This window comes from Schistocerca nitens, chromosome 8, assembly GCF_023898315.1.
Source record: "Schistocerca nitens isolate TAMUIC-IGC-003100 chromosome 8, iqSchNite1.1, whole genome shotgun sequence".
Classification (NCBI taxonomy): domain Eukaryota; kingdom Metazoa; phylum Arthropoda; class Insecta; order Orthoptera; family Acrididae; genus Schistocerca; species Schistocerca nitens.
In genome coordinates, this window is record NC_064621.1 from 466,532,460 (window position 1) to 466,560,147 (window position 27,688).

The following is a 27,688-nucleotide window of genomic DNA, read 5'->3' on the forward strand; positions in this document are numbered from 1 at the left end:
ATACTGTCGAGGACTTTCATGGTTAGGGTGCGGACAGAACAGTATGAACAGTTTCAACCAAACTTAGAACGCATGTTACCCTGTGTTGCTCTGTTGGTCGGTGATTGTCCATATGACATTTCAGCTCTAAGGGCGGGAGTGTATAAGGGGAGGATTATGTAAATGCGATCGAAAAACGTCAATAATGTCCAAGTAACATCTTCAGTATAACTAGGCTCACTGGTAACAGTTCTGATGATATTTAAATGCAATTCTGATCCAATACGGTAACAGTTATATTTACTGTTCTTTAAAAACAATTACCCATGTCCTTATGTTAAGAGAAATCATTTATTTCCTAAAATGAATAGTTATATACATACGTACATATGCACGTATTTCTTCCGTTGGGTATGCAAGTATCTAGAGAAGGCAGGGGTTATGATCAAAGGTCTAGTATCAACAGATCTATTGAAACGGCTATGAACGGGTTAGCAGTAAGTACTGTTCTGCGGGCTTGACCTCTAACCAGGAGTTAACTTGCTCCTGCACCACCCTTTCACTGTTTCCTCGCGCATCGGTGTCGTCGCTCTTTCCTTATGTGATGCTTCCCGATACCGCCCCACCAGCCACTGTTATTACTTACCTCGTCAGCTACTACCCGCCTGCTACAAGGAAGAAATCTGGACAGCTACCATGACACTCAAGAAGCAGATCACGCTAGTCATCGGGCCAATAGGGCGTAAAAAGTTACGAGTCGCAGCATTTATTCAATACGCGCCTTCAGCGTCATCGTAGTGTATCACTACGCTATGGTTCACTTTTCTAGGACGAGGCTAATTTTCGTGCCGTGACGCTACATCTAAAACGTTTAATAGGTGAGAATCAAATGTGCCTACTGTTTCAGTTTGTTTTATCAACAAGTAGATAAACTTATGAAACATATCATGCGTTATAACAACTTTTACAAAATGAGAAAGAAAAAAGAACAGTATACTTTTCTACATTATTTCCTGTAGTACAAAGTTTTGATCACGCGGGACTGAGTCGGAACAGCGCTGCCATCTCTTGCACAGAACGCTGAACTGTGACGCACGCTGGCAATAGTTCGACAAGGCACCCAGAGATGTCGCCACTGCACCGCCCCAGCGGCTCGCAAGTGAAGAAAACAAGAGAACGGGATGTGCGCAACAGGTTCGTCTTAGCTCCACGCCAGCTGATTCACCTTCGGACTCAGAATGGGCAGCGACACCCATATTGCCTCGGTATCGCTGCACCTAAAGATTATCCCATTCCCAGTTGGTCTCACGAATTTACATCGTTACCTCGGACGCGCCGCTGTGATTTACTGCGTTCAATTTCCGTCGGCAGTCGGCAACCGACGTCGCTCATTTCCGGACGCGCACTCGTTTGGGACGGGAAAGGGGGAGCACCTGTTGTTAGGACTGTTAGCCAGTGCTACATTTTTTCAACACTGTTAGGAGAAAAACGTAGCCGATGTGCACTGAGGTCAAGAAGAACACGTTTACAATAATGTTTGTAATTACTAACATGTGCATCATCATTTGCCCTATGTTACGCATAAGTAACGCTGGTAAGACGCACTGCTACAGAACGACTTTGTCAAAAGCTACAAAATACATGCTTCACTGACACCTTCCATTATTAGGCATAGTACATGGTAACTATGATTAATAATGAATACCTTTAATGATCTCCAGAAAACAGAACTGAACAAATTGAGTCAAAATAAGAACTTCTAACAAAACTTTATCATAAAAGGGTCACCAATATCTCAGTTTTGAGAATTTCTGTTTTTATGTTTTGCTGACAACAATCAATACTTCACAAAAAAAACAACATTACTTAATTTGCACTTTTGTCACATTCGCATATGTGAATCACCTGTTGATGGCACTGTATCATTTTCCTTATTTGATTTGTGGCCAATGCACACAGTTGAATGAAAGAAGGAATGAATTCCTCTTCAGCTATTATTTTCAAATCTAGCCTAAGAAGTATGACTTCCCATTAAAATTTTATCTCTGTTTATCATAAAGTATTTTTTACTGTTTTGGATCAAGTTCCTGCTACAAGAGTTCTGCTAAATAAATAATTTATAATAAAGAAATATGGTGGATAAATGGGAAACTTATATACTTCCTGATGACTGTCTTTAGTGTCTTCACAAATGGAGCTAATCATTAGCATTTTTAATTTCTTCTGCCAAAGTACGCACACTAAGGTGAACACACTAGTATGTATTTTGATTACTTTGTGTTGTTTATCCACGATTTCTTACAGTTCATTGTTTGTTACTACACACTGGGCACTAAAGTTTTGTACATATTTATCACTAATGTGAAGTTCTGAATGGTATTACGTGATTTTGAACAATGGCTCTGGAAAACTGGTGTATGTGTTACTTACGAATGGAGTTGGATTTTCACATTACTGTCACTTGTTTTGATACTGTATCTTACATCTTTTCAGTTAATAAGAGACACAACCAGTACTTTGTCCTGACTCATTGCACAATAAATATAGTGTTGTGTAGACAACAAAGTAATTTCAACTAATTATGAACCACTCAAACACTAAACACACACACACAAAATTGATTACAGTGTCCCACACACAATTTATTCAAATAACTTATATTGAGAACCTAAGGGAACAGAGAAACCAGAGTGATAGAATACTAAAATGACTAGTGAATTTGAAGTGAGGGCAGTATTATTCTTCCTACAGCAAACAGCAAATGATTAAGCACATGGGACTGCGAGATGCTTGCAACCAATGAACGAAGTACAATATGGTATGGAAAACAACACTGTAACACGCAACACTAACACACACACACACACACACACACACACACACACACACACACACACACACACACACAGAGAGAGAGAGAGAGAGAGAGACTGTGTGTCTGTGTGGGGGGGGGGGGGGGCACCTGAAATGTTAATGATGATTTTGTACATTCAACATTTTACAAATCTGTTCTAATAACAAAACTTTTCAGGAAATGAGGTATACATAACATTAACAATTCTATTCTGCATAGGTGTATGTTGCAAGGTAACACATCACATTAAAATATATGTAAACAGCTGCTGCACAGACATGAACAAGAACCACACAGTATAACAAAATGTATAAACATTACTTGGATCGCAGAAGAGGAGTCATAATAATCATTTAAGACAAATACTCAGATGAGAGAGAACTGAGAAAGACTAATTGCAGTGGTAAGAGAGCAAATATATCATACATTAATGTTCAACCAGGAAACAATGGGGCTTATACATGAAATGAATTTTAAAAGAATGTTTTGTATGATTACACAAGTTTAGTGTCCAAAAAAGGTGAAAGCAGTTGTCTGGTATACATGGTTAGTTTTACTTTCTCAAATTTTAATACATTTGTCCAAACTGAATGAAAATTTACACTTAGAAGATCCAATTATAATTTTCAGATGAGGGGAGAAAATCACTGACCAACTCTTATCTGCATCAGAATCTACATGGCCCACTGGGTAGGCATTTTCGATGTTAACTTCCAGTAACAAATACTGTCCTGCATCTTCCTATGAAGCCAACATATGAGGAATTCTGACGAAAGACTAAACAAAAGTACATAAAACACTTAAGAAATTTTTAAAAGTCATCAATTAGCTGTCCCATGTTTCAGGCGGGAGGGAGAGTGTTTGAAAGTTTACATTTTTTTTTATTTGATGATATTTACCATTCCCTCCTTGTGGCACAATCATTGTAGCATTCGAACATAATCCTTCACACTAACCAGCCTATTCAAATCCATCACTAGATGAAATTGCTTAAGCAGAAGGGAAGGATGGGATACCTTCCTATTCCAAGCAGCACACAAAAAAATGTCATATCATGTATCCAGACTCGAACCCCTTATATTCTCTCTAAACAAGCAAAATGGACCTTCCTGTGGTCATGTAAGTTCAACATTTAAAATAAATTTTGGGAACAGAACAACATTTGAAACTTCCTGGCAGATTAGAAGGACACTCAACTTGGGACCTTTGCCTTTAACAGGCAAGTGCTCTGCCAATTGAGCAGTGCACACCCCATTGCAGAATGAATAATGATTTAAAGCAGCTGGCAGCTGGACAAGAAATTAAATGCCCAATAACTTTGATTACAGTTGGAAAAGAAAGGAAGATGGAGAGAGATGACAGAGGAATTTCGTGGATTCCTCCTCCTCCTCCTCCTCCTCCACCCGCCCCCGTCATCCCTTATCCTCTGGCTAGAAAGGCACGAGAAACACTCGTGCTCACATTCCGTAACTATGACATGAACACCTCTTAGCAAGATACAATGGGATTCTAGGGTGTCCATATCCCAGTTATAAATTTTACAAGTATCAACTGTAAGCATTGCAGAGTGCTGGTTAAAGGTCACAAAAGATTAACTCAACCTGTTTTAAATCAGCACATGCACAAGCGCTGCTTTGTTGTTTTCTGCTTGCGGTGCCACACACGTAAAACTGCAACGCCTGTGCATAATGCATTTTGTGTTCTGCAGTTTGCTAAGAGTGAATCTTTAATTTCAGTTCAACATGCATTTTGTTTGCAGTTTAATTGAGATCTGCCAATGGTATAGACAGTTCCAAAATGACTGGATGTGTGTGTAAAGGAAAAATCATAGGCAATCAAAAGTATATGAAGATGATGACGATTATGTCAGAGCATCTTACCTTTGTAGTCCTAAAATAGGGTGTATATGTGGACAAGAAAAACAAATTCCCGGATTCTCTGGTTAAATATACACTTTTCTCAGGTGAAAATACACTTTTTTCTGGTTGCAAATGTACTATATCCCACCAGGTGAAAGTACATTTTTCCAATAATAAGTGACCATGTACTTTCCCTTGCAACTGTAAAACTTATCAATCCTTTGCATGGTGAAGGTGACATAGAACGTCCCAACACTTTAAGAAACGAAAGACAGCAAAAAAAAAAAAAAAAAAGGGAAAGATCTTTGATGCACGGCGACACAAACACTGCACATTTACGTATTACGAAAGAACAAGCACACATTCCACTGAATACAGCACAGTAGTTTCCAAAGGGCTGAAACAGACTACAATGTGATTTTGTTGGCCAAGCATAGCTCAGTCATATGATCTCATCAGCCAATTATGACAAATATTTAGAGCACAGGATACATGATGAAGTCAGTCAATAGGAACATCACTGTTAAATAGTGTGAACACACAAATGGGAAAAGTTAATATACGTACGGCAGTGCTACAAGGAAAGTTAAGCTTTCACATATAATATTGGTACTCAAAAAAATTTTTTTTCCAAGGCTGCAGTTGTACAGGATCCTAAAATCTCAGTACTTTAATGTTTCTGACAAGCATGATATTAAATTTTACTGCTGTGCTCTGAACGTTTCATGTCTTACTTGGCTGAATACATTTTCTGTCAACTACTACAACTTTTCCATAGAAAAGCAAACTGTACGTGAAATTGCTTAAGAACCAGTTGTGCATTTTTTAAGGGTAATTATACTTTTTACGTTTTTTATTGCATAATTTGTGATTGTGAAAGAACTAAAATATGAAAAACTAACTTTCATGCCTAGTCTTTTTTAGTGTATATTACCCGTAAGATATATCAAAAAAATGTGCCAGTAAAATTTGAAATAATGGCGTAAATGGCTGGTCTTCTGGGCCCAAAATTTTTGTAAGTGGCTGGTCCTCCGTGTTAAGTTTTGAATAATAGTCTAACACTCCATGATTTAAGAAATTCATTGAACATTCTCAAAAGTAATGTAATTAATCTTGCATAAAAGGAAATTTACTTCAGAAATAATGATTTTCAAACCACCATTCGCAATATTTTCCCACAACATGTTCATCGACATGAGGCCTATGCTATTTCTCGTGGGTTCCGCATAGAAAGTAGTTTGTTATTACAAAGTGTGGCATAGTCTTTGACACATTCTACTGTCAGCAGACACTTCTGTGTGCACAAAGTTTTGTCATAAATGGTACATTATCTTTGCAACTGAAGTTTATTTTGGCATTATTCTTTCATTTATGTTTTATTGCTGCAGTAGTATTCTGAAGTAGCTCGCTAAAGAAACATTCTTTGTTACAGTATTAGTTCTTACCGGTCAAAATTACAAAAAGTTAACTGAAAACTGAAACAATAAAAAATTCCCCAAATTAAAAAAAAAAAGGTTTTTCCTGGATGCAAAAATTTACGGGTTTTTCCTAGATTTCCCAGGTCATATACAACAACTATGAAGTCTTTTTGGAAAGCAAGTCTTTAACTTCTGTTGCCAAAGATAACAGTGTAGAAGGTTTTAGGAAACCTTCTACACTTGCATCCATCTTAGTTACAGTTGGTAAATGCATTAATGCCAAATGCAAGCGAAATCTTCTAGCAGGAAGATGACTTTCTTGATTATGTGGTGTTCAGTGATGTGGCATCTTAACATGTAAGCGGAAATGTAAATACACACAATGTTCATATCCAGGAGTCAGAAAATCCTCATGAACTTTTACAATATCAAAGAGGTTCCCCAAAGTTGAACTTTTTCTGCCACTATATTCTGACATAAGTGTACAGATCATCAACATCTTTGCGGTGAAGCTATCTTAACAAGGGTGGCTTATCTGGGTATGTCGCAAGAATGGCTCTTTCCCCAACTAGAAGGGGAAGCTGAAAACTTTGTTTGGGAACAGGACTGGGCCCCATTCATATCTTTCTGTATGAGAGTGGTTGAATGCCAGAGTCTCTGACCGCTGGATTGGTCATAATGGTCAGTACAATAATTCTTTTCCACTGGCCTTGAAGTTCACCGGACGTCATGCCATGTGACTTTTCCTTACGGGCTTTGTAAAAGATTATGTCTACAGTCTGCCACTACCTAATAATGAGCCAGAGCTGAGACACACATTTGAATAAGCTATTGCTTTCATTAGTCTAGACCTGTTAACCAAAGTGAGGGGAGAACTGGATTTTGGGTTAGATGTGTGCTGTACAATTAAAGGTGCTTTAACTTTTGCAGTAAAATCTACAGAAGTTTCCCTTCATTCTCATGAATGATTTGTTGAGATAATCTAAGTGAAACTGTTACTATATGTCACTGAAACTGGAAAGTACTTTTACGGACACCCTGTGCAAGTATATGTGGAAGTGTACTTCACACAATACCTACATAATGTTATTTCATACCAATATTTCGGAAAAAACACCTTAAATTTTTGAACATTTCAAGCATCTCTAAATGAAAAACTCAAGTCATAAAAGTTAGAACTAATTTGATGTTTTTGTGTATTATGATGATGTGTTATCTTTCAAATTTACAACTGTGTGTTTCTATCTATCCAAGAGAAGATTATTTTGATTCTTAGTGCAAGTAAGTGACATGCTCTTTGCAATTATTTAGAAATCGAACAGCTTGAGAGAGAAAGAGGTAACAAAACTAATCCCTGGAGCTCTTCATTAATGTAAGTAGCTTTTTAACAGGTAACTAAAACAGCTTAATATTGTTACAAAATATTTTTTCAGAAGAGCGTCTACAACTGCGGAACATGTTAAATAAAGTAAGTTGCCAGTACTTTCTTATTTAGTGCACGGCTCGTTTCGAAACCTAAATCTTCATTTTCAGGTGCCACCAACTGCAAACGGGAGGAGGAGATACTAGCCTACAAGAACTATGAGGTTGACAAACTAAAATGAGTGGTAAAAATGTGAAAGTGGTGTATTCACATAATTATGGAAACAAAAGTGTGTGTAGGTTGGGCCAGTCAGTCTTGAGGTATTACACACAGGTTAAACAAATGCATGAAACTGGAACAAAGACGCTAACAGAGGGAGTGATCTCAACAAAATAAAATCCGTAATAAACCAATACGTAAATAGTTTCACTCGTGCATAAGACCAGCAACCACAGCAGTGCAAGCAACTGATGGAGGAGCCAATGTGGTGAGGAACCAAATTAGACAGCCGTAAAAGAGCGGGAAATGAGCTGACTGGTCTATCCAAAGATTGGTCTATCAAAAGATCAATAAAAAATAGAACTACAAATATCAGAATAAATATAGCAACATTTAAACATGAGTGTTCAGCAAAAATACCGGGAAGTTAATACAACTCAGTTGTTACGACAGGCAAAGTGTCGTATGAGAATGATGTCAACTGTTAAGATCAGTAATCATGTATGGACTCGTCACGAACGGTCACAACAAAATGCAAGTGTACAAACTTTAGTCAAGATTAGAATGATACACATAACAGAAATAGCACTCGACATAAAACAAATAAGCAAGAAATAAGAAGGGGGCTATGAACTAGGACTACAGAAAGCAAGTGAAGAAAGCAAGCCCACATAAAGTGGATTAGAACATTGTAATTCGGGTACAGCAGGATTAATGCATACGCATTTCTTCCAAATAATGAGTCATGGTAACTTTTTTTGCATTTTTGCTGAACACTGATGTTTATATGTTAGTATACTCTCATCTTTGTAGTTCTATTTTGTATCAACCTTGTGAACCACACCTACATAAGCAGACAGATCCATCTCCCCACACCGTTACAACTATGTATTTCGGTTCCCCATCGCATTGGCTCCTACGTCAGTCACTTCTGCTGCCTTGGTCAGCTGACTTCCTCACCATACCGCATTAGTCACTTCTCTTTTGTGCTCTGGTTTTCTGCTGCCTTGGTCAGCTGACTTCCTCACCATACCGCATTAGTCACTTCTCTTTTGTGCTCTGGTTGTTGGTCTTATGCACAAGTGCAGTTATTTATTTATTATTGAATTCATCTCTGTTCCAGTTCCACACATTCGTTGCACAAGGGTGCGAAACCCCATAACTGACTGGCCCGACCTGCACACCTTTACGTTTCCATAATTACGCGAGTACATCATTTCCACAGCTTTATTTTTCACCCTGGTATGTCACACCTTTGGTCCTTGTATGCTAGCAGCTCCTCCTCTTCTTCAAAGATTAAGCTTTACGCTTTGAAACCAGTCGTGTAATAAACAAGAAATTAATGGCAATTGAAGTAGATCTTTAGTTTTATTAATTACTACTACTAGCAACTATTTGCAGTCAGTTGCATATTGTCATTTACAAACCTTCTGTAGTCACAAAACAAATTGTTGCGGTAGGAACATGGTACTGCTTGATTATTAGCTGTTATATCTCAAATGAAATTTGTTGCCAAATTTCCCCAGACAATGTATTGTTCCTAAAGAAACTCAATCTTATGTTACTGGGTATTTTCAGAGAAATAAAGTAGAGACTTGAGGACATTACAGAGCAATCGGCTGGTGACAAGTAGAAGGGCATAGACACTTCACTCTAATATTCTCTTGCTGTTTGTTATAACTTAACTGCCTATGAAGCACAACATGTTAACCTTTTGTCATGTACGACCAGTTTCTTTGAGATCCGCTGGAACTCACAAACCAACTGCTCTTCTTATAGAAAGTAAAATTACAACTGAAATGTCAGTGTAATTAGTGGTGTTTTGCATCACAAACACATCAAGTGTATAGACCACAACCAACATTACAGGTAACATCAACAGCGTCACATAGCTTCAATATATGATATACTGTGAAGGTGTGTGTAATTTGAACATGTACGTTTTCTTCTACCACTATGAAGGAGCTACCGCCAATGTCATACACTAATTTAGAAGCATTTGTTAATGAGGTCACTATGGGTGGTTGATGTGAGAGTTTAGGTACCCTTTGTTTTAGAAAGGGAACGTCTAATTTGTGAAAAAACAAACAATATAAACGTATCTTTTAATAATGCTGTAAATCAATACACAAGTACAAAGAAAAGAAATAGATCAGTGTGATCTAAATTCAGTAGACCTCAAAGAAAAATATTACATACTTTCTGCACCACAGTTTAAGGAGTTTTTTATGCAACAGACATTATATCGTGTTGGAATTTCATCATTTGACAAACCACAGTAAAAATTACTGAAAAGATTTACTTAGGGTACAAAAATAGCAATTTACACGCGTGTTGAAGCCTGCACACTCTGAACACGTCAACTATTAATCGTATCTTCCCCTTTAATATTAAATTTTATCAATTTTTATGTACAACAATATAATAAACTTTATTTTAAAAAATATAACCATCAGCCACTTGGTCATGTATGCAACTGGTTGGCTGCCGTATTTATTAAAATAATATAATCTACAGCCACAGAGCTCAACAAACAGTAAAGTGGATAAATTAACATAACAAACAACAAATATGTCATCAATCACTTATGACCTCATCACAGCTGGTCCTGACGGCCTGCCAGTAAAGCATGTGCCTGGAAACCAAAGGGTTCCGGAATAAAATTTCTGATCAGTCCACAGAAATTTTCAATCTAACTTTATCTAGACTTCACCTTTCAATAATGTGGGGAGTCATCAGAAACAACGTGCGGTTCGGATTCGATGTTAATCTGCAGCTCCCCTTTCCCCACCACGGTAACTGGTAGCATAGGGACACAGAAGTCGCCGAAATGGCTTCCAATACGTGGGCCAGCCTGAATGCAGTTTTTAATTGCTTTACTATGCTCATTTAGGAAAATAGTGAGCTGATCCCCAAATACTGCCACAGAGAATATCCACTGCTACCCTGGCCCACAATTTGAAACCAGCCACCTTCAACATATATTTACTGTTCTACTTTTTACACAAAAACATAAGCTGTCTAATCTGCTACAGGGCTTCTTTTCATCATCATTTATGTCATACTTACTTTTAAGTGTAGTATTCCATATTAGTTGTAAGACCACTTATAAAACGCAAGGCAAAGTGTGTGCTCGTGAGCCATTCCCTTTTGTCAGGTGCTTCCCTGTCCAACTACTCACACTGTGCCATTAGAGCCATGGCAGGCAATCCAAGAGCAACTGTCAGTCATTGTGGCTCTTATCTAACATCATAAGACATGAACTATTAAAAACTAAATAGTTAACAATGTACGAAAAGACAGACTGCTACTTACTGTAAAGATGACATGGGCCCCAAGGTGCTGGAGTTGGCAGTTGTGTGTTCACGATGTGTGCTTGCTTATGTGTGTCAATGCCGTGTGTGTCTCCCTTTCACTGATGAAGTCTTTACGTTAAGTAGCAATCTGTCTTTTCGTACAGTGTTGATATTCCTAACTGGAGTTTGTTTTGTTTGAAAACTTTCAGTTACATATTTGCCTCAAACAATTGTAATTACATAAATGAGATATTTATGTTGAATTTATTTAACTTGATCTTGACCGTTTCTGCAATACTGATTCGAGTTAGTTTGCAATGAAATTATGTTCAAATGGCTGCATTACACTAAGCATATTTAATGGATTTCTGTGAGGAAAATTTACTTTCACAAAAGTATGTTGATGTGAAAAGAGATTTTATTTTCAGAGTTAAGTCTGCGAGTTTTGGGTATCAATTTTGTGGCACAACTTCAAAAACTGCAGCATGTTTCAGTTCTGGGAACCAGGAATGGCTCAAATTGTAAACGGCAAATTTCTTTTGGAAGGTCAATTCTAACACTTCCAAGTCTTATTTTCATTGGGTTATGAAAGAACATTGTATTGGGCTCTAGATATTGAAAATCTTCAAAACAACTATGGAAACTTGTTGCCGACTTCATCAGTAATGGAAGTAAATCTTGCTTCCATGTATTCTTGTTTCAATTCACTATGACTCGGGAAATGACAAATTTTCCTTGCTTAGTCACAATTTGCATAATTTTTATACAGAAATGTATTAATATCTGCAAACATATCAGGAATAGGTGTTCCTTTTCTTACAAAGCTGAATTACAAATTCCTCGAATATTTGTAAAATCAGTTTTAAATACTAATACAAAGTTTATCCTTCAGCTAATTTTCAAATTCTGTAGTCCCCAATTTTACCTCATTATTCCAAACTTAAGGAGTTATTTTGTAAGTATGGAAAAAGTTAACTTTTCCTGAACTCAAACAACAAATTTCGGAAAGAAGAAATGTGTGTCTCCATATTCCACATTAACTTCTTCAAAAATTGTTCAAATTGTGATTTATCTCCTTTGCGTATTATATTTCTAATTTACGTTACATCTTTCATCATGGACAGCATTCTGAAAATTTTCCCTGACAGAGTATTTCCTGATGAGTAATTCACTGAAAAGTTAAGCAACTTGTTACAGTTCATCTTTCCTGACTAACAAAGCCATTTTCACTAGCGACCACAGCTAGTGCAACATCAGTACAAGCTGCAGAGTATTGTTTTCAAACTGTCAGTTTTCTCAACACACTTTGTAATTTATTTAAAAATATCCAAACATGTTTCTCTCAAAAACTGAAGTAATGCCAGTAACTCTACGTGTACAGAAAAGTCGTCCATTATCATGCAAATCTAAATCAGTTGCTGATTAACATCTGTTAGAACAGTACTCTCCCCAACACACAAATAATAAAAACAGTTTGCCATTAAATTTTTTACTTTCTTTTTTTTATGTCCCATATCAAAAAGTTAACTTTTACAATGTTACTGACAAAGCAGTTTTCCAAAAGCATTCAGCAGCATTGTCATAACCAAATTCTTCTGCCGTTTCTACTGCAGATTCTTTCGTAAGAATGCAGACGCTGAAACATTTGTTAAGCTTTCACTATTTTTAAGCATATAGCATATTTATTTATTTATTTATTTGCTAATTCAATCTACATAAGATGAGCCTTTTTTAAGCTATTTAATACATTTTTAAGACGTGTTGCCATGTATCTCTGTCCACTGCTGTCTTCTGCTAGTTGAAGCCCGCAACTTTCCTGAGTTCCTTAGCCCAGCAACCAGGCGGTCTTCCTGGTGGTCTTCGTTTTTCTCTGGGACTCCACTCTAAAACTGATCTTGTCCCTCTTTCACCCTTTGTTCATGCAATATGTCCTGCCCACTGCCATTTTAGAGTCTTAACCTGTTCTATAATATCTTTTACTCCTGTTATTGCTCATATATCTTCACTTTTCTGTCGATTGTTCTTAGTGAGACCAAACATTGACCTTTCCACAGTCTCTGAGCAGTTCTACATTTCCTTTTGGAAAGGAAATTTAAAGTCCGAGTTTCGCACCCATACGTTAAAACCGATAGGACACACTGATCAAAAACTGTCTTCTTTGAGTAGACTGGAATGTTACATTTGAAAACTGTTGAATTCATTCCATAAGCCCTCCAACCCAGTTTAATTCAATGAAAAATTGCAGGTTTCAAATCCCCTTTTGTGCAAATTAAATGCCCCAGACAAGCGTATTCTGTAACACTGTTTAGGATGTTGCCGTTCAGTGTTACTTGTCCTGCAGCTACCCACTTATTATGCATAGCCTTAGTTTTAGAGTGTTTTGTTTTAACTCCAACTTCCTGACAGCAATCTGTTAAGTCTTTAATAGATGACTGCATTTCCATCTTACTGTTAGCTAGGACCACTATATCATCGGCAAATCCCAGGTTGGTGAGACTTTTACGATTTATCCTTATCCCTCTGTTGTTCCAAATAATTTTGGACATAGCCATCTCGACAACTGCTATAAATAACTTTGGGGATATAGGATCACCCTGCTTTACTCCTCTTCCAATGCGATTTGCACATGTTTTTCCGATGTTGATAGATGCTACAGACATGTCATAAATGTTGCAAAATATGTTTAAATATTTTGTTTCCACTCCTTGCTCGGCCAGTGCTTGTATGACTGCAGTGTGGCTGACAGAATCAAAGGCTTTTTCGAAGTCAATGAAGGCTATGCATAGCGGCATTTCATACTCATTGGCTCGACTAATTACCTCACACAGTGTGTTTATATGGTCAATTATACTGAAACCCCTACGGAATCCAGTTTGTTCTGTGGGCCGTGTTTCTGTTTCCTCCCCTGTAATGATGTGACTGAACTCTCTTCTTGAAGACTTGCTGGTTCATTATCCACTGAAGCGAATAATTCGTAATGAGAGTAGTACCCATGTGTTGCTACATGAAGTTAAGAGAAATGTGGAGCAATATTACTGCCTTTGTTTTGGCTTAAGCTCCTGACTTCCCACCACAGGATTGTTTACTCAATAAGGCAGAATGTGGAGATCAATGTGTTTTTGTTCCACATGGGCAGCAATGAGCTGTGTACACAAAAATTCTGTATTTTATATGTGGTAATAAGTCATGCACTCAACAACAAAATAAGTGTACTGTAATTCCTTCCAGCATCTGTAACTTGCAGAAGCTGAATTAACTGAAAGAACACCTTGCAGCTATTAAACAAATGAGAGTTGAGAAAAAGAGCTTAAATCTATGGGATCCACAGATGATGAAGCTGGCGACAAACTTTCACAACACACAAAAGTGTCTCATCTGCAGGAAGAGGGGCAGCAGAAAATGGTTTCACTATTTTTAAGGGTATGTACAACAATCCAGTACTGACGGACCATTTCTGGCAATGAGACCTATCCTATACTGGACTGCAAGGATGTGCAACCGAAGTACAGAACACGTATCATGTTCTGCACAACCTTAAATCAGCAGTGGAGGAAATTCTGAACCAGCAACACGAGCATGACGCTTAGTAATCATACCAACAAAATATGCACATGGAAGTGAAGTTATCAGTAATCTGGTCTCAATAGATTGCTGAACCAACACACTGCACTGAGGACACTAGAATGAACAGCACTCAAATTGTGAGTGCAGTTTATTTTCTTCCAATGACTTATTAGCTGAGCGAAGGAGTTAACATCCCCCCCCCCCTCCTCCCCAAATTAGGTGGTCCACGAGACTCACCTAGGATACAGGGTGCCACACTTGCCCAGAATTGAATCCATCTCACGGAATAAGAACCTGGGCCAGTGTGCTACCCAGCGTCTATGTAGTGTTTAGGTGGTTTTCCTTATCTAGGCAAATACCAACTTGGTTCTCACATCCCATCTCTGATACATTATGCACAAACAATTTGAAAAATAACGTTACATCTGACCACACAATTACACTTGACTCAGAGAAAAGGGGTACGTGGAATCTCCTCCTCCCCCCCCCCCCCCAAAAGGGAAGGAACTGGAGGAGCTGGCAGTAACTTTAAAACTCTTTGTCCTGTACTGTAGGTACCCGATTATAAGAAGAGGGTTTTTTCCCTAATTCGTCATTCAAAAAATACGGGGTCATCCTATATTCGCAGATTATGCAATTGCTGCTGATGTCAATGTTTCTACATTGTTTAATAGATTAACATAGGGGTTGTCTTGATGTACAGATGAAGCTTTTACTATTAATGTTTCATACAAATTTGTTTTGAACAATCCTGAAGGGTAGCATTTCATGTTCGAATAGCCTCAACATTTCCCAAAACGCCAAAGCACTCGATACAGTACTGACCTTGCTCAAACCACCACATGACATCTGACTCGTGGCATTAGTGCAGGAGAGAGACAGGAAACTATGAACTAGCGAATACACCAATAGAATTTTCTCACTTTGAGAAAACTGAAGAGTGATTGCTTAATTGTTAAAAACCATTCATGCGATCTTGGCTGTTGAATGGTTTTTAATAACTACAACAATCTAATGCTCTGCTTAAAAATTGACAATTTTGTGAAACACCAGAGAAAACACCATTAAATTCTATGAACTTACAAACTTTTGTTGTATTTGAACATTTTACACTATGAAATCAATCAAAAATATCCGGAAACTTCCAAAAATGTACGTTTTTCATATTAGATGCATTGTGCTGCCACCTACTGCCAAGTACTCCGTATCAGCAACATCGGGTAGTCATTAGACATCTTGAGAGAACAGAATGGGGCCCTCCACGGAACTCAGGGACTTCGAACATGGTCAGGTGATTGGATGTCACTTGTGTCATACGTCTGTACATGATATTTCGATACTTCTAAACATCCCTAGGTCCACTGTTTCCCAAGTGACAGTGAAATGGACACGTGAAGGGACACGTACAGAACAGAGCGTACAGGCCGACCTCGTCTGTTTACTAACAGAAACCGCTTACAGTTACAGAGGGTCTTAATGTGTAATAGGCAGACATCTATCCGGATCATCACACACAGTTTCCAAACGGCATCAGGATACACTGCAAGTACTATGACAGTCAGGTGGGAGGTGAGAAAACTTGGATTTCAAGGTCAAGCGGCTGCTCATGAGCCACACATCACGCCACTAAATGCTAAACGACACCTCACTTGGTGTAAGAATGATTGAACGGTGGGAAAACGTTGTGTGGAGCAACAAATCGCGGTACACAATGTGGTGATCCAATGGCAGGATGCGGGTATGGCGAATGCCAGGTGAACGTCATCTAACACCTTGTGTAGTGCCAACAGAAAAATTCGGAGGCGGTGGTGTTATGGTGTAGTCGTGTTTTTCACGGAGGAGACTTGCATCCCTGGTTTCGCGTCGCACTATCATAGCACAGGCCTACATTGATGTTTTAAGCGCCTTCTTGCTTCCCACTGTTGAAGAGCAATTCGGGGATGGCAACCATCTTTCAACACGATCCAGTACTTGTTCATAATGCATGGCCTGTGGCGGAGTGGTTGCATGACAATAGCATCTCTGCGAAGGACTGGTTTGCACAGTGTCTGGACCTGAATCCTATGGCCCACCTTTGGGATGTTTTGGAACGCTGAGTTCATGGCAGGCCTCACCGACCGACATCGATACCTCTCCTCAGTGCAGCACTCTGAAGAATGGGCTGCCATTCCCCAAGAAACCTTCCAGCACCTGATTGAATGTATGCCTGCGAGAGTGGAAGCTGTCATCAAGGATAAGGGTGGGCCTACACCATATTACCAATGGAGAGCGCCATGAACTTTTATGTCATTTTTCAGCCAGGTGTCTGGATAGGTTTGATCACAAGGTGTAGCAATAAAATTTCTCATACATGTACAGGTACTGTATACACAGCTTTTTAAAGTACAGGTAACATCCAAAGGCAAAAATCTCCTCGATTCTGAACCCAAGTCAATATTTTATTTGTTTTTGAGAAACTGTGAAAATTTACCAAATGGGTTGCAAATGATAAATTCGGTCCCTATTCGCATATTAGAATATGGGGAAAAATGTTAGCTGCTGGCGCTACACAGCCCACGAGAGAGGGGCAGAAAGACAATATGTTTGGAAGTCTCATGCCAGTATAGAGGCAAAATCCATTATAGTTTAAAAAACAGTTGTGTTCTCAGGTCCCAACAGAACCACAATAGCAACATATTCAGAAGAAATGGGCAAGTATTTGTGACAATGGGAAAGGCTGTGGAGATAAAAATGTAAACAATCAATACTAACTGTTTAGGTAGATATCTTACATCAATAAAGGAGTGTGATTTTGATTAGTCTGAATGTGCTAAAAAAATAAATTTTTCTCAAGGAGCCTAAAAAAAGGTGATCATCTCATACTTTCATAAATACATTGTGTTAATATGATTGGTACTTCACAAGGTTGGAACAGTGCCATACCAGCCCCTACCAATCAGTGGCTAAATCAAGAATGGAAGACAGGAAAAGGATCCAGAAATATTTTAAAAATATACGTGAGTCTGGGGTGCTTGTTTATTCAAAATAGGATGCATCTGCTGGCCTCAGAGGTGGCCTATTGCATCATCTCAAACAAGGTTAATCTTGAACCTTTCATTCAAGAGGCGGCATGTTATTCTGCTACAAAATGGCTTTTTATTATGTCCAATAAGTCTGAGCATTATCATTCAGCAGAACTCTAGTACCAGAAGGTGAAGAATTTGCACACAATTGCTGGAGTCAACAATTCATAACTTACACCAAATGCCTGTATTACCTGATCAACCTGCATTCCCCAAGGTATTTACTAATTTTTTTACATCAGGGTTGTATGTGTCAATAGTTTACTGACTAGTGTCTACTACTAGTAACACTGCCACTAATGTTTATAACACGACATTACACAAATTCTCACTAAATTATCTGTATGAATGTAGGTTCTACCCCATTACCATACCCTATCACAACAATCTGATTCAGCTTACGCTTGTTTTCTTTGGAAAGAAGCATTTATCTGGCACATACTATTCTATTTAGTTATCTTGTATCAAAGTGGTGTTAGTGAATCAAAGGAACATTCTTACCGCATTCAGGTGAGGATTGAAGGTGAATTTGGTCTCTGGCTCCTTCCTTGGAGTAGCTATTGCTGTCACTGGAGTCACACTTCCTCCAATCATCTCCTACAAATGCGAATACATAGTAGTTAGACGTAACACAGAAACTGAAACAAATATGAAATGAAAATGAAAAAAAATAATGGCCCAACAAATCTAGAACATACTAAAATGTAGAGTGTTTCACATCAACACAGCACCAACAGTTTATAATTCATCCAGAGAACATAGTTCCATGATTAATGCTTGAACAGTTCAGACAAATCCGTCAACTGGTGGTTCATATAAAAATTTACCTTCCCCGAAATTACATGTGAGTTAGTAAAAGAATTCATAATTTCTGACCTGTCAAAGCATGTAATGGCTATACTGCAAATCATAACATTTACTACTATACTATTCTACTCAAAAGTCCTTCAATACTACTAGAAGATCCACGCTATTAAAATAATTGAACCAACTATGTTTTACTTCTATTAAGTTGCGGAAGTTTTAACAATAGGTCACTCAGCAAACTACTCAATCTCTTTCTTATCAACTGTCGAAAAACTTTGTCCTTCACCTTAACACATAAAACGTTAAGGTTAACTTCATTGAAGCTTTATGTTAAGAGGCATATACATACTAACAGCATCATTACTAGACATATGCCATTTGGCTTAAAAGAAAAAAATTAAAATGTAAGGTATGATCAAAAAAAGTTTCTGTTCGAAGGCCACACTAACCCCCTGCCTAAATGCCGGTGGTGCTCATACAGCCACTTGGGAGTCGCACTGAGTTCCACATATGCTGTTGCAATGTCCTCTAATGGAAACATTTTGATTGTCCCTCACAGCTACGCCCAAATCACCAGAAGCAGTTTGTGATGACTACTGCCACTTTCTTTTAATGATAAAATGGTGCACACCACGACTTAAATGAAACTTATAGCTTATTTCTAACTGATTTCAATCTTTTTATCTCCATATAAGATATTTCTCGTTTCCCCATCTGTGTTGCTCTGTTAGACAGCAAAAATTTCCTGGAAATATACATAAACTTATTTTTATGTGCACCAGTGATACTGTTGGTTGTAATAGTAGTAGTAGTAGTAATCTAAGAACTAATATGATTAACTGGATTTTCAGCAGTACCTACAATATACAATGCCTAGTAACATCAACATGACCACAACTTAAATGTTATGCCTATAGTAAATACATTTTTATGCACAATTTTTGTGTGTTGAGTTAGTCTGTTCACAATAAACAAATTCGGGGGGGGGGATTGTGGGTAACGAAGGAAGCAAGCTCTGTCCACTAACTCCCACCACCTTACATCATCAAACAGTGCTGGCACCAAACTCGTGCTTATAAGTCAATTTATGCTCCAAGCAGCATGGCAGTCCCATCTATTGGTTGCTGTAGCAGCTGTCAACTGCTATGTATTTCATATCTACGAAAGTAAGAACGGAAACAGGGCCATAACAGAAGCTTACAGGATTCATGAAATCAAAATTGTTACTTTCATGTTGAATAACAGTGCTTGTCGATACTAATCACGAATCAGTTCTCTCTGTCAGTAAGACGTTACAAAGAGAGAGTTAAACTTACACTGTAGCAGTACTCTCCGTTTTTATTGTGGCTTTAGTCATATTGTGAACCACAGGAAATTCATTGTTGTTTACCACTTGTAAATAATAGGCCACCTGGGTAAATGGCTGCAAGGTATGATAACAGATGGGACCCTCACACAAATGTGGTTTCAAAAAGTTTTTTTGTCAGGGACACAGTATCAGTAATTATTGCAATCAATGACTGTGATTTCACACACACACACACACACACACACACACACACACACACACACACACACACACACACACACACACACACACTTACCACCTTAATGGAATCAGACAATGGGGAAGGCAGTTTCGAAACAATGTCAAAATGAATAATTTGAACTGAAATTTACCTCTTTCGGCCAGGAGTTATGGTGGTTTCCCAGGATTCTCTGAAATAACTTCTTAATTTTTCTCACTGTGCTAGAGATTTTCTTTCTTTGTGTCACAGGCTGAGAGAGAGGGTGGAGCAACACACTATTTTTAGCTCTCTTGCTCACAAGATTAAATGACATCAATTTTTCTTGCTCCACTTCATAAAGTACTACCACTCGCCATACTCTGACAAGTGGAAAGTGTATCTGTGCTGCCAGTGATGGTGCAGAAACCACTTTGTCACTCATCAACAGATGTAGTTACGTGCAACCGGCATAACAATAGTTTCGTAATGACTACATTTGTTAAGTTCTGGATTAGATCTCCAAATCTGGCAGGGTACAGACACAAAAAATATGAGCAGGCTGAAGCCTACCAATTCAGAACAATGGGCATTTCTTGTTCTCTTTGGGAACAAACTATTTCTGCAGTGAAATATTTGTGTAGAGTGTGAACTGATGGCACCACTGTGAGTAATGTCATCATTTGAAATGGAAAGTAAGGAGGTCTATACATCATTGTTATCAATAGCAGTGCTACAATCAGTTTACCTTCCAATAAAATTAAGGAGACTCGTGGTGTTTCTATCCAGACTAACTGCAGTATTCCATTAATGTAAATGACCGACTTGCTGCACAGTAACTAAACTATACTGTAATAAAAAGTAAACACATTTTCAAAAATGGAAAAAAATGGCTGTTGCACTTCAACCTGCATACTGCAAACATAGATTCACTAAAACTCTATGTTTAGACCATATAGTGAGGGGCAAGATACTGCTGCAGAGTAGGGGTGTTCATATGCACACTTATTACGGCTGCCAATGTTTCTTAACAAAAGTTTTTCTTCCTTCTCATAACCTCCCCCTTGCCCCAAAAAGAAATATACTAGACACCTGCTAGGCTAATAAGAATGCAATGATGTTAATGCTTGAGAAACAGCAGACTTCAAACACAAAATGAACAGTTAAACTGGAAACAAATTTGTGCCAAAATATTTAACACAGTGTAAAGGGAGAACAAGTTCTTGAGACTGTTCAAACTCACCTTCAGCATCTTCTCCACTGAAGTCTGGTCCCGAGAAATTGACATCTGAAACAAGGAACACAACACTTTTGAGTTCGAAACTATTACGTCACAAACAAAAAGTTATTAGTTATTTATGTTGGAAAAAAAGGTTCGTCACATTACATTAGACAGTGCAAGAAAACATAATACACTTTTAACTAACCAATGCCTATACGAAGAACAGCTACGAAAAGCTTTTTATGATCAACTACTTCACCATACATAAGACACTTGTCATGTACATTAATGACAACTGGTAGTAGGTGTGTTCAGAAAATACACTAAGTGCACTAGACATTTATATTTTTTGGAAAATGTGTATCTGAAAAAGATGCAGGTTATTGTTGATACACTTGTTGGCTACTTTTCCACATAATCACCATCCCATTCCATTCCACCCAAGTGGCGAGCCGTGACACAAACTTCTTTTTGCCCTTTTCAAAGAATACTCTCACCAGCTCCTCCCCCCACTTCTGAACCTCTTTCTGCACCTGCTCATTAGCTGAAAATGCAATTTAGCTCACGTCTACGTTCAGGGAGGTGAAAAAGATAATTTGAAGGCACGAAGTCAGGAGGTGGTTCAGAGCATTCCAACAAGTGAGCCCATGAGTGATTTGGTGGTGAAGGCTGTGCGAGGACAGACATTGTCATCTAACAAGCACACTCCCCTCGTAAGCCTCTCTCTCCTTTAGCTATGAATGCTCCTTCTCAGTATTTTTGGGGACTTACAATACTGATATGCATTGGTGGTCTCCCTCGAGGCAGAAATTCAACCAAAATGCCTTTTCGGTACAAAACATTGAGGTAATGATTTTTTTGCCTGAAATGGTGGTTTTGAATTTTCTGCAGGTGGAAATTGGGTTGTTGCCACTGGGACAATGGTTTTTTGTCTCAGGAGTGTAATGAGCCACCCACATTTCATTTCCAGTCACAACAGACTCAGAAAATCCTCACCTTCCAATTCAAGACACTCAAGAAACTTGTGAAAGCTATTGATCCATTCTCTCTCTCTCTCTCTCTCTCTCTCTCTCTCTCTCTCTCTCTCTCTCTCTGTGTGTGTGTGTGTGTGTGTGTGTGTGTGTGTGTGTGTGTGTGTATAACACATTTGCCGTAAACTGTTTTGGTTCAAAATGGCTCTGAGCACTATGGGACTCAACTGCTGAGGTCATTAGTCCCCTAGAACTTAGAACTAGTTAAACCTAACTAACCTAAGGACATCACAAAAATCCATGCCCGAGGCAGGATTCGAACCTGCGACCGTAGCGGTCTTGCGGTTCCAGACTGCAGCGCCTTTAACCGCACGGAAACTGTTTTGGTTCGTGAAATAATTTCAGTAATTATTATTCCTTTTGCGAGTAGAAAGCAGATCAAAGCATGTGTTTGCACTTGGCTGGATTTCTTACAGACATCTTTCACATGACTGTACACTGCAATGTGATTTTATATACTACCATGTTCTTGCAATGCTCATTCTCACCAGTGGATCAACCTGTATCATTCACTGCTACAGACCCTCAAAAACAAAACACAGCCCATTATGGTGACAGTACACTTACTTTTTGAACATTCCTCCTAGTAGAATGAGCTTCTGAAAGCACTAATGAACAGAAATCCATGAAGTTATGAGATGATTTACTAGGCTGGCTGACTGGATAACAGATTTGTTACTGGGATAACATCTCTCAGGACTGGTACAAACAAATAATTTTATCTGTCATGTTTCACTATGCAGAAACGAAATATTAGTGAAGTTTAGATTAAGAGTTGTTAGAAACTCTAGTGCTAACAGAATCAAGATGGTGAGTGAAGAGTAAATAAATTATGCCAGGTGGATCAACTGAGGTATCGAGAATTACACTATATGTATTTACTTTCAATTGGAAAAATAAATGATAAATTCGGAGATTTCTTTCTTTTTTTCTCCACATTTCAAACAAAATTGCAAATGTCTAACTGCAGACAATTATTTCACCACACAATAACACCAAAAAGATGCTAGCATCTACTTTCCCACATTTTATTTACTGTCAACGTGTTTTAAGAGAATGATATTGTTCAACCTTATATAAAAATTCTAGTTTTGTTACCAATTGCTGATCCCTGCTGCTTGCACAAATAAGCATTTTCAACAGACTTCTTAACAGAGTTTGAAAGGTACATTTAACAACAGAGGCCTAACCTTCAGACTGACATCAATAATCAGAATTTTCTTAAGATAACTACCATTCTGGATACAGCTTCTAGGTGTAGATATAGTGACTTGCAAAAAAAAAAAAAAAAAAAAAAAAAATAATTACGCTCAACTGCTACATTTCACTTCATATTTACTTTTCTCGAGTGCTGTAATGCCTGATCAATGAGACTTACATTTATTGAAAGTGCAAAAGGGTGTGAAATGAAGTCAAATTACTCTCCTCATGTGGTATTTACAAAGGTATTGAATTAAAGTCCTTGGCAGGACACTAAACTAAAGATTTAGCGATTACTTTTCTGTTGTCCCTCTGAAATTTTCCACAATGCTTATCTTCAGAATTAAAGAGGAGAAAATGAAACATATGAGCAACCCATGGACTTTAGAAGCTTCTAAGCAATGGCTGCCACTTAACTCACTTAAAAAAAAGTAAACTGTAACTTTCTGGTAGACTGAACTGTCTAAAGCAGAAGCTTGCTTTCAATGGCTGATGTTTTTACTGCGCTTTGACACCTAAGTCCGTAAGAGCATTTCCCATGGAAACGCAAGACAGTGCATTTTAATGCCAGAACAGCACACTGTTTTAATGTGTAGGAAGTGTTGGAAAATGAGACACTTCATAGCAGAGTAATGGATTAACAATCAAGTGAGGAATATGAGTACTCTCATTTTTATGACAAGATAAAAATGCAGACTTTTAATGAGTGAAATTTGGAAATAAATTTACTCATTTAAAAAAAAAATACATCAAGCTTGTTTTCTGGGATTCAGTGGAACCTACAGTAAGCTAAACCATCTGATTATTATTGTAAATTCATTGTGTGTGTTCTTTGGGACATATCGAAATTCACACACACACACACACACACACACACACACACACACACACACACACACACACACACACACACACACACAGTGTGGATATGTTCAGAATTTAGGTCTGACAGAAGGCATGCTAGAGTAGTCCACACAGTTGCTGACCACTGTGCATGGTGCAGAGGTTAGCGCATCTGCCTAGTAAGCAGGAGACCTGAATTTGAATCCTGGACTGGCAGAAGTTTTCAACTTTCGCCATTGATTTAGTCAATGCTGACCTGCGGCCAATGTCTGTTAACCTCTGTATCTTTATTATTGGCTGAATTAGCAATTCTTAGCAAAACATTTTTTTGTTTCCCTGTAGCCAAAACAAGTTTAACGACGTTAAAATCTGCCTAAGAAATACTCAGAAAAATCTTCAAGACAGTATGTCCACATGCACAGGCTCACAATATTTTCAAAAACAATCAGTTTTTATGGCACACAACAATCACTTTACTTCTAGCAGTACACATTCTATTCTTAAAGAGGTAAATGCACAAAAAGAATTATGAAGTCACAGCAGCATTACGGGTAGTAATAGCGCACGCGATTGCGATCAATTATGTCACTTCTATCAGCAATATATTGTAAGTTATTTCTTACGTCAGAATTACAGCATCACTGTGTTTTTGGAGGAGTGAAACTTAAAATCCCAAAAGGTCACAGCACTACAATACTTCCATAGTTTCCCTGCATCACAAGCCAGTAAAATGGATTGTTTTCACCAATGCCATCTAATTGAAGCTGTTACTCCTCCTCTAATATCCCTGACAAAATGTTGTATTATATCAGGGTGTAGATCAAGCAGGTCACGATAAATTTAGAATGAGAGATGCTTACAAACAAAACTATTACGATATTGAAAATGTACGAGAGCGATCCAGAAAGCAACACATATTTTGGTCCTTCGCAGTGTTGGGCACGGCGAAAGATGCAATCTCGGTGCCCTAACATTCCTACACTCAGTACGTACCCAGTAGTGGTAGTGTCTGATCTGTGTGCCTGCTACTTTGCTTTCTGTGACATGTCAAAATGCGAGTTGCAATGCAAAATCTCACCTCTTGTGAGGCACATTCTCTGATTAGGCTTCTGTTGACAAAAACTGCAAACCAACAGAAATTTATTGTGATTTTTTAGATGGGTACAGAAAAGAAATATCGAGTGTAAGCCAAGTGAGGCAATAGTGTACAATTTAAAAAACAGGTGTGTTAATGTTCACGGTGAAGACAGCAGCGGTAGGTCTAGCCTTTCGAGTAACTGGTGACTAAAATGAACGACAAAATTTGTGAAAAGCCCGCATAGGGCGCCGAACGACCACCACCTCTCCCTAACATCAAAGACGTGGCTCACTACAAAATGCTCCAACACTGATGCCAACTGCATGCCGGTATAAATCAGTGGTTACAATCGCAGGTGGCAGATTTCTCCAGAGACTGTATTGAAAAACTTGCACCACGGCACAATAAGTGCCTCAATTTTAATGCCGATAATGTAGAAAAATAACTTAAGAGTGTACCGTTAAAACGTATATGATGTAATTTGGATTTTCCATATTAATAATTTTTACTTCAAAATGTCTGTCACTTTCTGGATAGCCCTCATATTTCTATAATTAGAGTCTCGGTTGTCTTACGTTCACAAAAAATTGACGATAAAAACTCAATTAGCAGAGTTTACTGTGGAGGGGGGAGAAAAGCTGAAGTGCGTCTTTGGGGATGGGACGGAGATAAATGAGTGTAATCCAGAGAGGGAAGATAACTAGAGAGGGGTAACTGACGAGAGGGGAGGATGGGGGAAGGGGAATTTGGAGGGATAGGAGGAAATAGGGGGAGGAGCAATTGGAGTGGGTGGGGGAATACAAGGAGAGGAGGGGAGAGCAGAGCAGGATAGGAAGAGGAGTGATGAGAAGGAAAAGTGTGGGGAGGGGGGGGGGTTGAGGACGGGGTTGGGAGATTCCTACATATCTCATTTGTATGCCTAAACTGTAGATACTTCTGTCTGCAATAAGAACGAAGTTCCAAGAAGTATTGGTGCACAAGCCGTACTGTGCTGCAGCAGCAACCTGAGGCAGCCTCCGACGGCACGCGTATACGGCAGTTAGCTTCCGGGAAACAGAGGGCGCTTCCGAAGGACCGGCGGCCAGCGGGCGCCTGGAATTTTAATCGCGCCGAGCCGCCGTCTCGTCAATTATTGGAGTGCTAGCTCAGCCGGTGGCGCAGCCCCCTCCCTGCAATTAGTCGGCGGGATTCTCTACCTGCTGGAATGCCCTGGGCCCCCGGCAATCGTCCCTACGCACACGCGGGCGCTACGTCGACGCTCCGACACTGTTCTGGGTTCCTCCTCTTCTTCCGCCCACACTCGCTATGTGCAACGCCCCCAACCGTAACAGTAATCTTTTCGTTTAGATTCGCGAATAATTACATTGCCATGTTGCCATCTTTCTTCCTGCCCAGGATTGCTCATCTTTCTTCCTGCCCAGGATTGCTATCTTTAATTGTGAGCACGTAAATCACCCCTGCGCAAGTTTTCTTCACTTATTGTAATTCGAGACGAAGCACGAAGAGCAGAAGGTGTCTTCACTCGTTTTCAGAGTTGCTCGAGGTAAGACATACTATGCAACTCGCTCTGACAAATTGCTACAACGCCATATCATTACCCCCTGACGGAAACCGAATCGCAACACCAAAAAATAGAGTAATGAAATTTCGGGAATACGTTAGTCTAGGTGAAATCTTTAATTGATTAACACTGCAAGATCACGGATTAATGTACGCACGATAAAAGCCATTGCAAATGTGAAATTCTGGTACATATAACCGGCGTGACCGTCAGAATGTTGAATACAAACATGCAAACGTGTATGCATTGTGTCGTATAGGTGCAGGATGTCAATTTGTGGGATGGCGTCCCAAGTCTGTCGCACCTGGTCGATTAATGTAAGTGTGGTTAATGCTGTATGTGGACGACGCTGGAGTTGTCGTCTGATAATGCCCCCGTATCTGCTCCATTGGAAATAGATCTGGCGATCGAGCAGGCCAAAGCAACATGTCGACATTGCGTTGATCATTTTGCGTTACAACAGCGGTATGTTGACGTGCGTTATCCTGTTGGAAACGCCCCCTGAAATGCTGTTCGTGAATGGCACCACAACAGGTCGAATCACCAGACTGACCAACAGATTTGCAGTCACGTTGCGTGGGATAACCACGACAGTGCTGCTGGTCTCATACAAGACTGCGCCCCAAACCAGATGTAGCACGCACTCAGGTTGATTGCAGGCGCTCAACTGGCCAGCTCCTAACGAACTCATGGCTATCACTGGCACCCAGGCAGCAACAGGTGTCATTAGAAAACCCAACAGACCTCCACCCTGCCGTCCAAAGAGCTCTCGCTTGACACCACTGAAGTCGCAAACGGCGATAGTTTGGGGTCAGTGGAATGCACGC

The 27,688-nt window shown here is 39.0% G+C and overlaps 1 protein-coding gene across 1 annotated transcript in view; it reads right to left on the reverse strand.

The window, feature by feature from the left end:
- Positions 1 to 27,688, reverse strand: part of LOC126199617 (AF4/FMR2 family member lilli) — a 190,935-nt gene that overhangs the window by 151,770 nt on the left and 11,477 nt on the right. Inside the window, exons 3-4 of the mRNA XM_049936545.1 lie at positions 21,170 to 21,214; positions 18,116 to 18,211 (exon numbers count right to left, since the gene is read on the reverse strand). Of these exons, the coding sequence (XP_049792502.1) occupies positions 18,116 to 18,211; positions 21,170 to 21,214 (141 nt within the window). The remainder of the gene's footprint in view (positions 1 to 18,115; positions 18,212 to 21,169; positions 21,215 to 27,688) is intronic.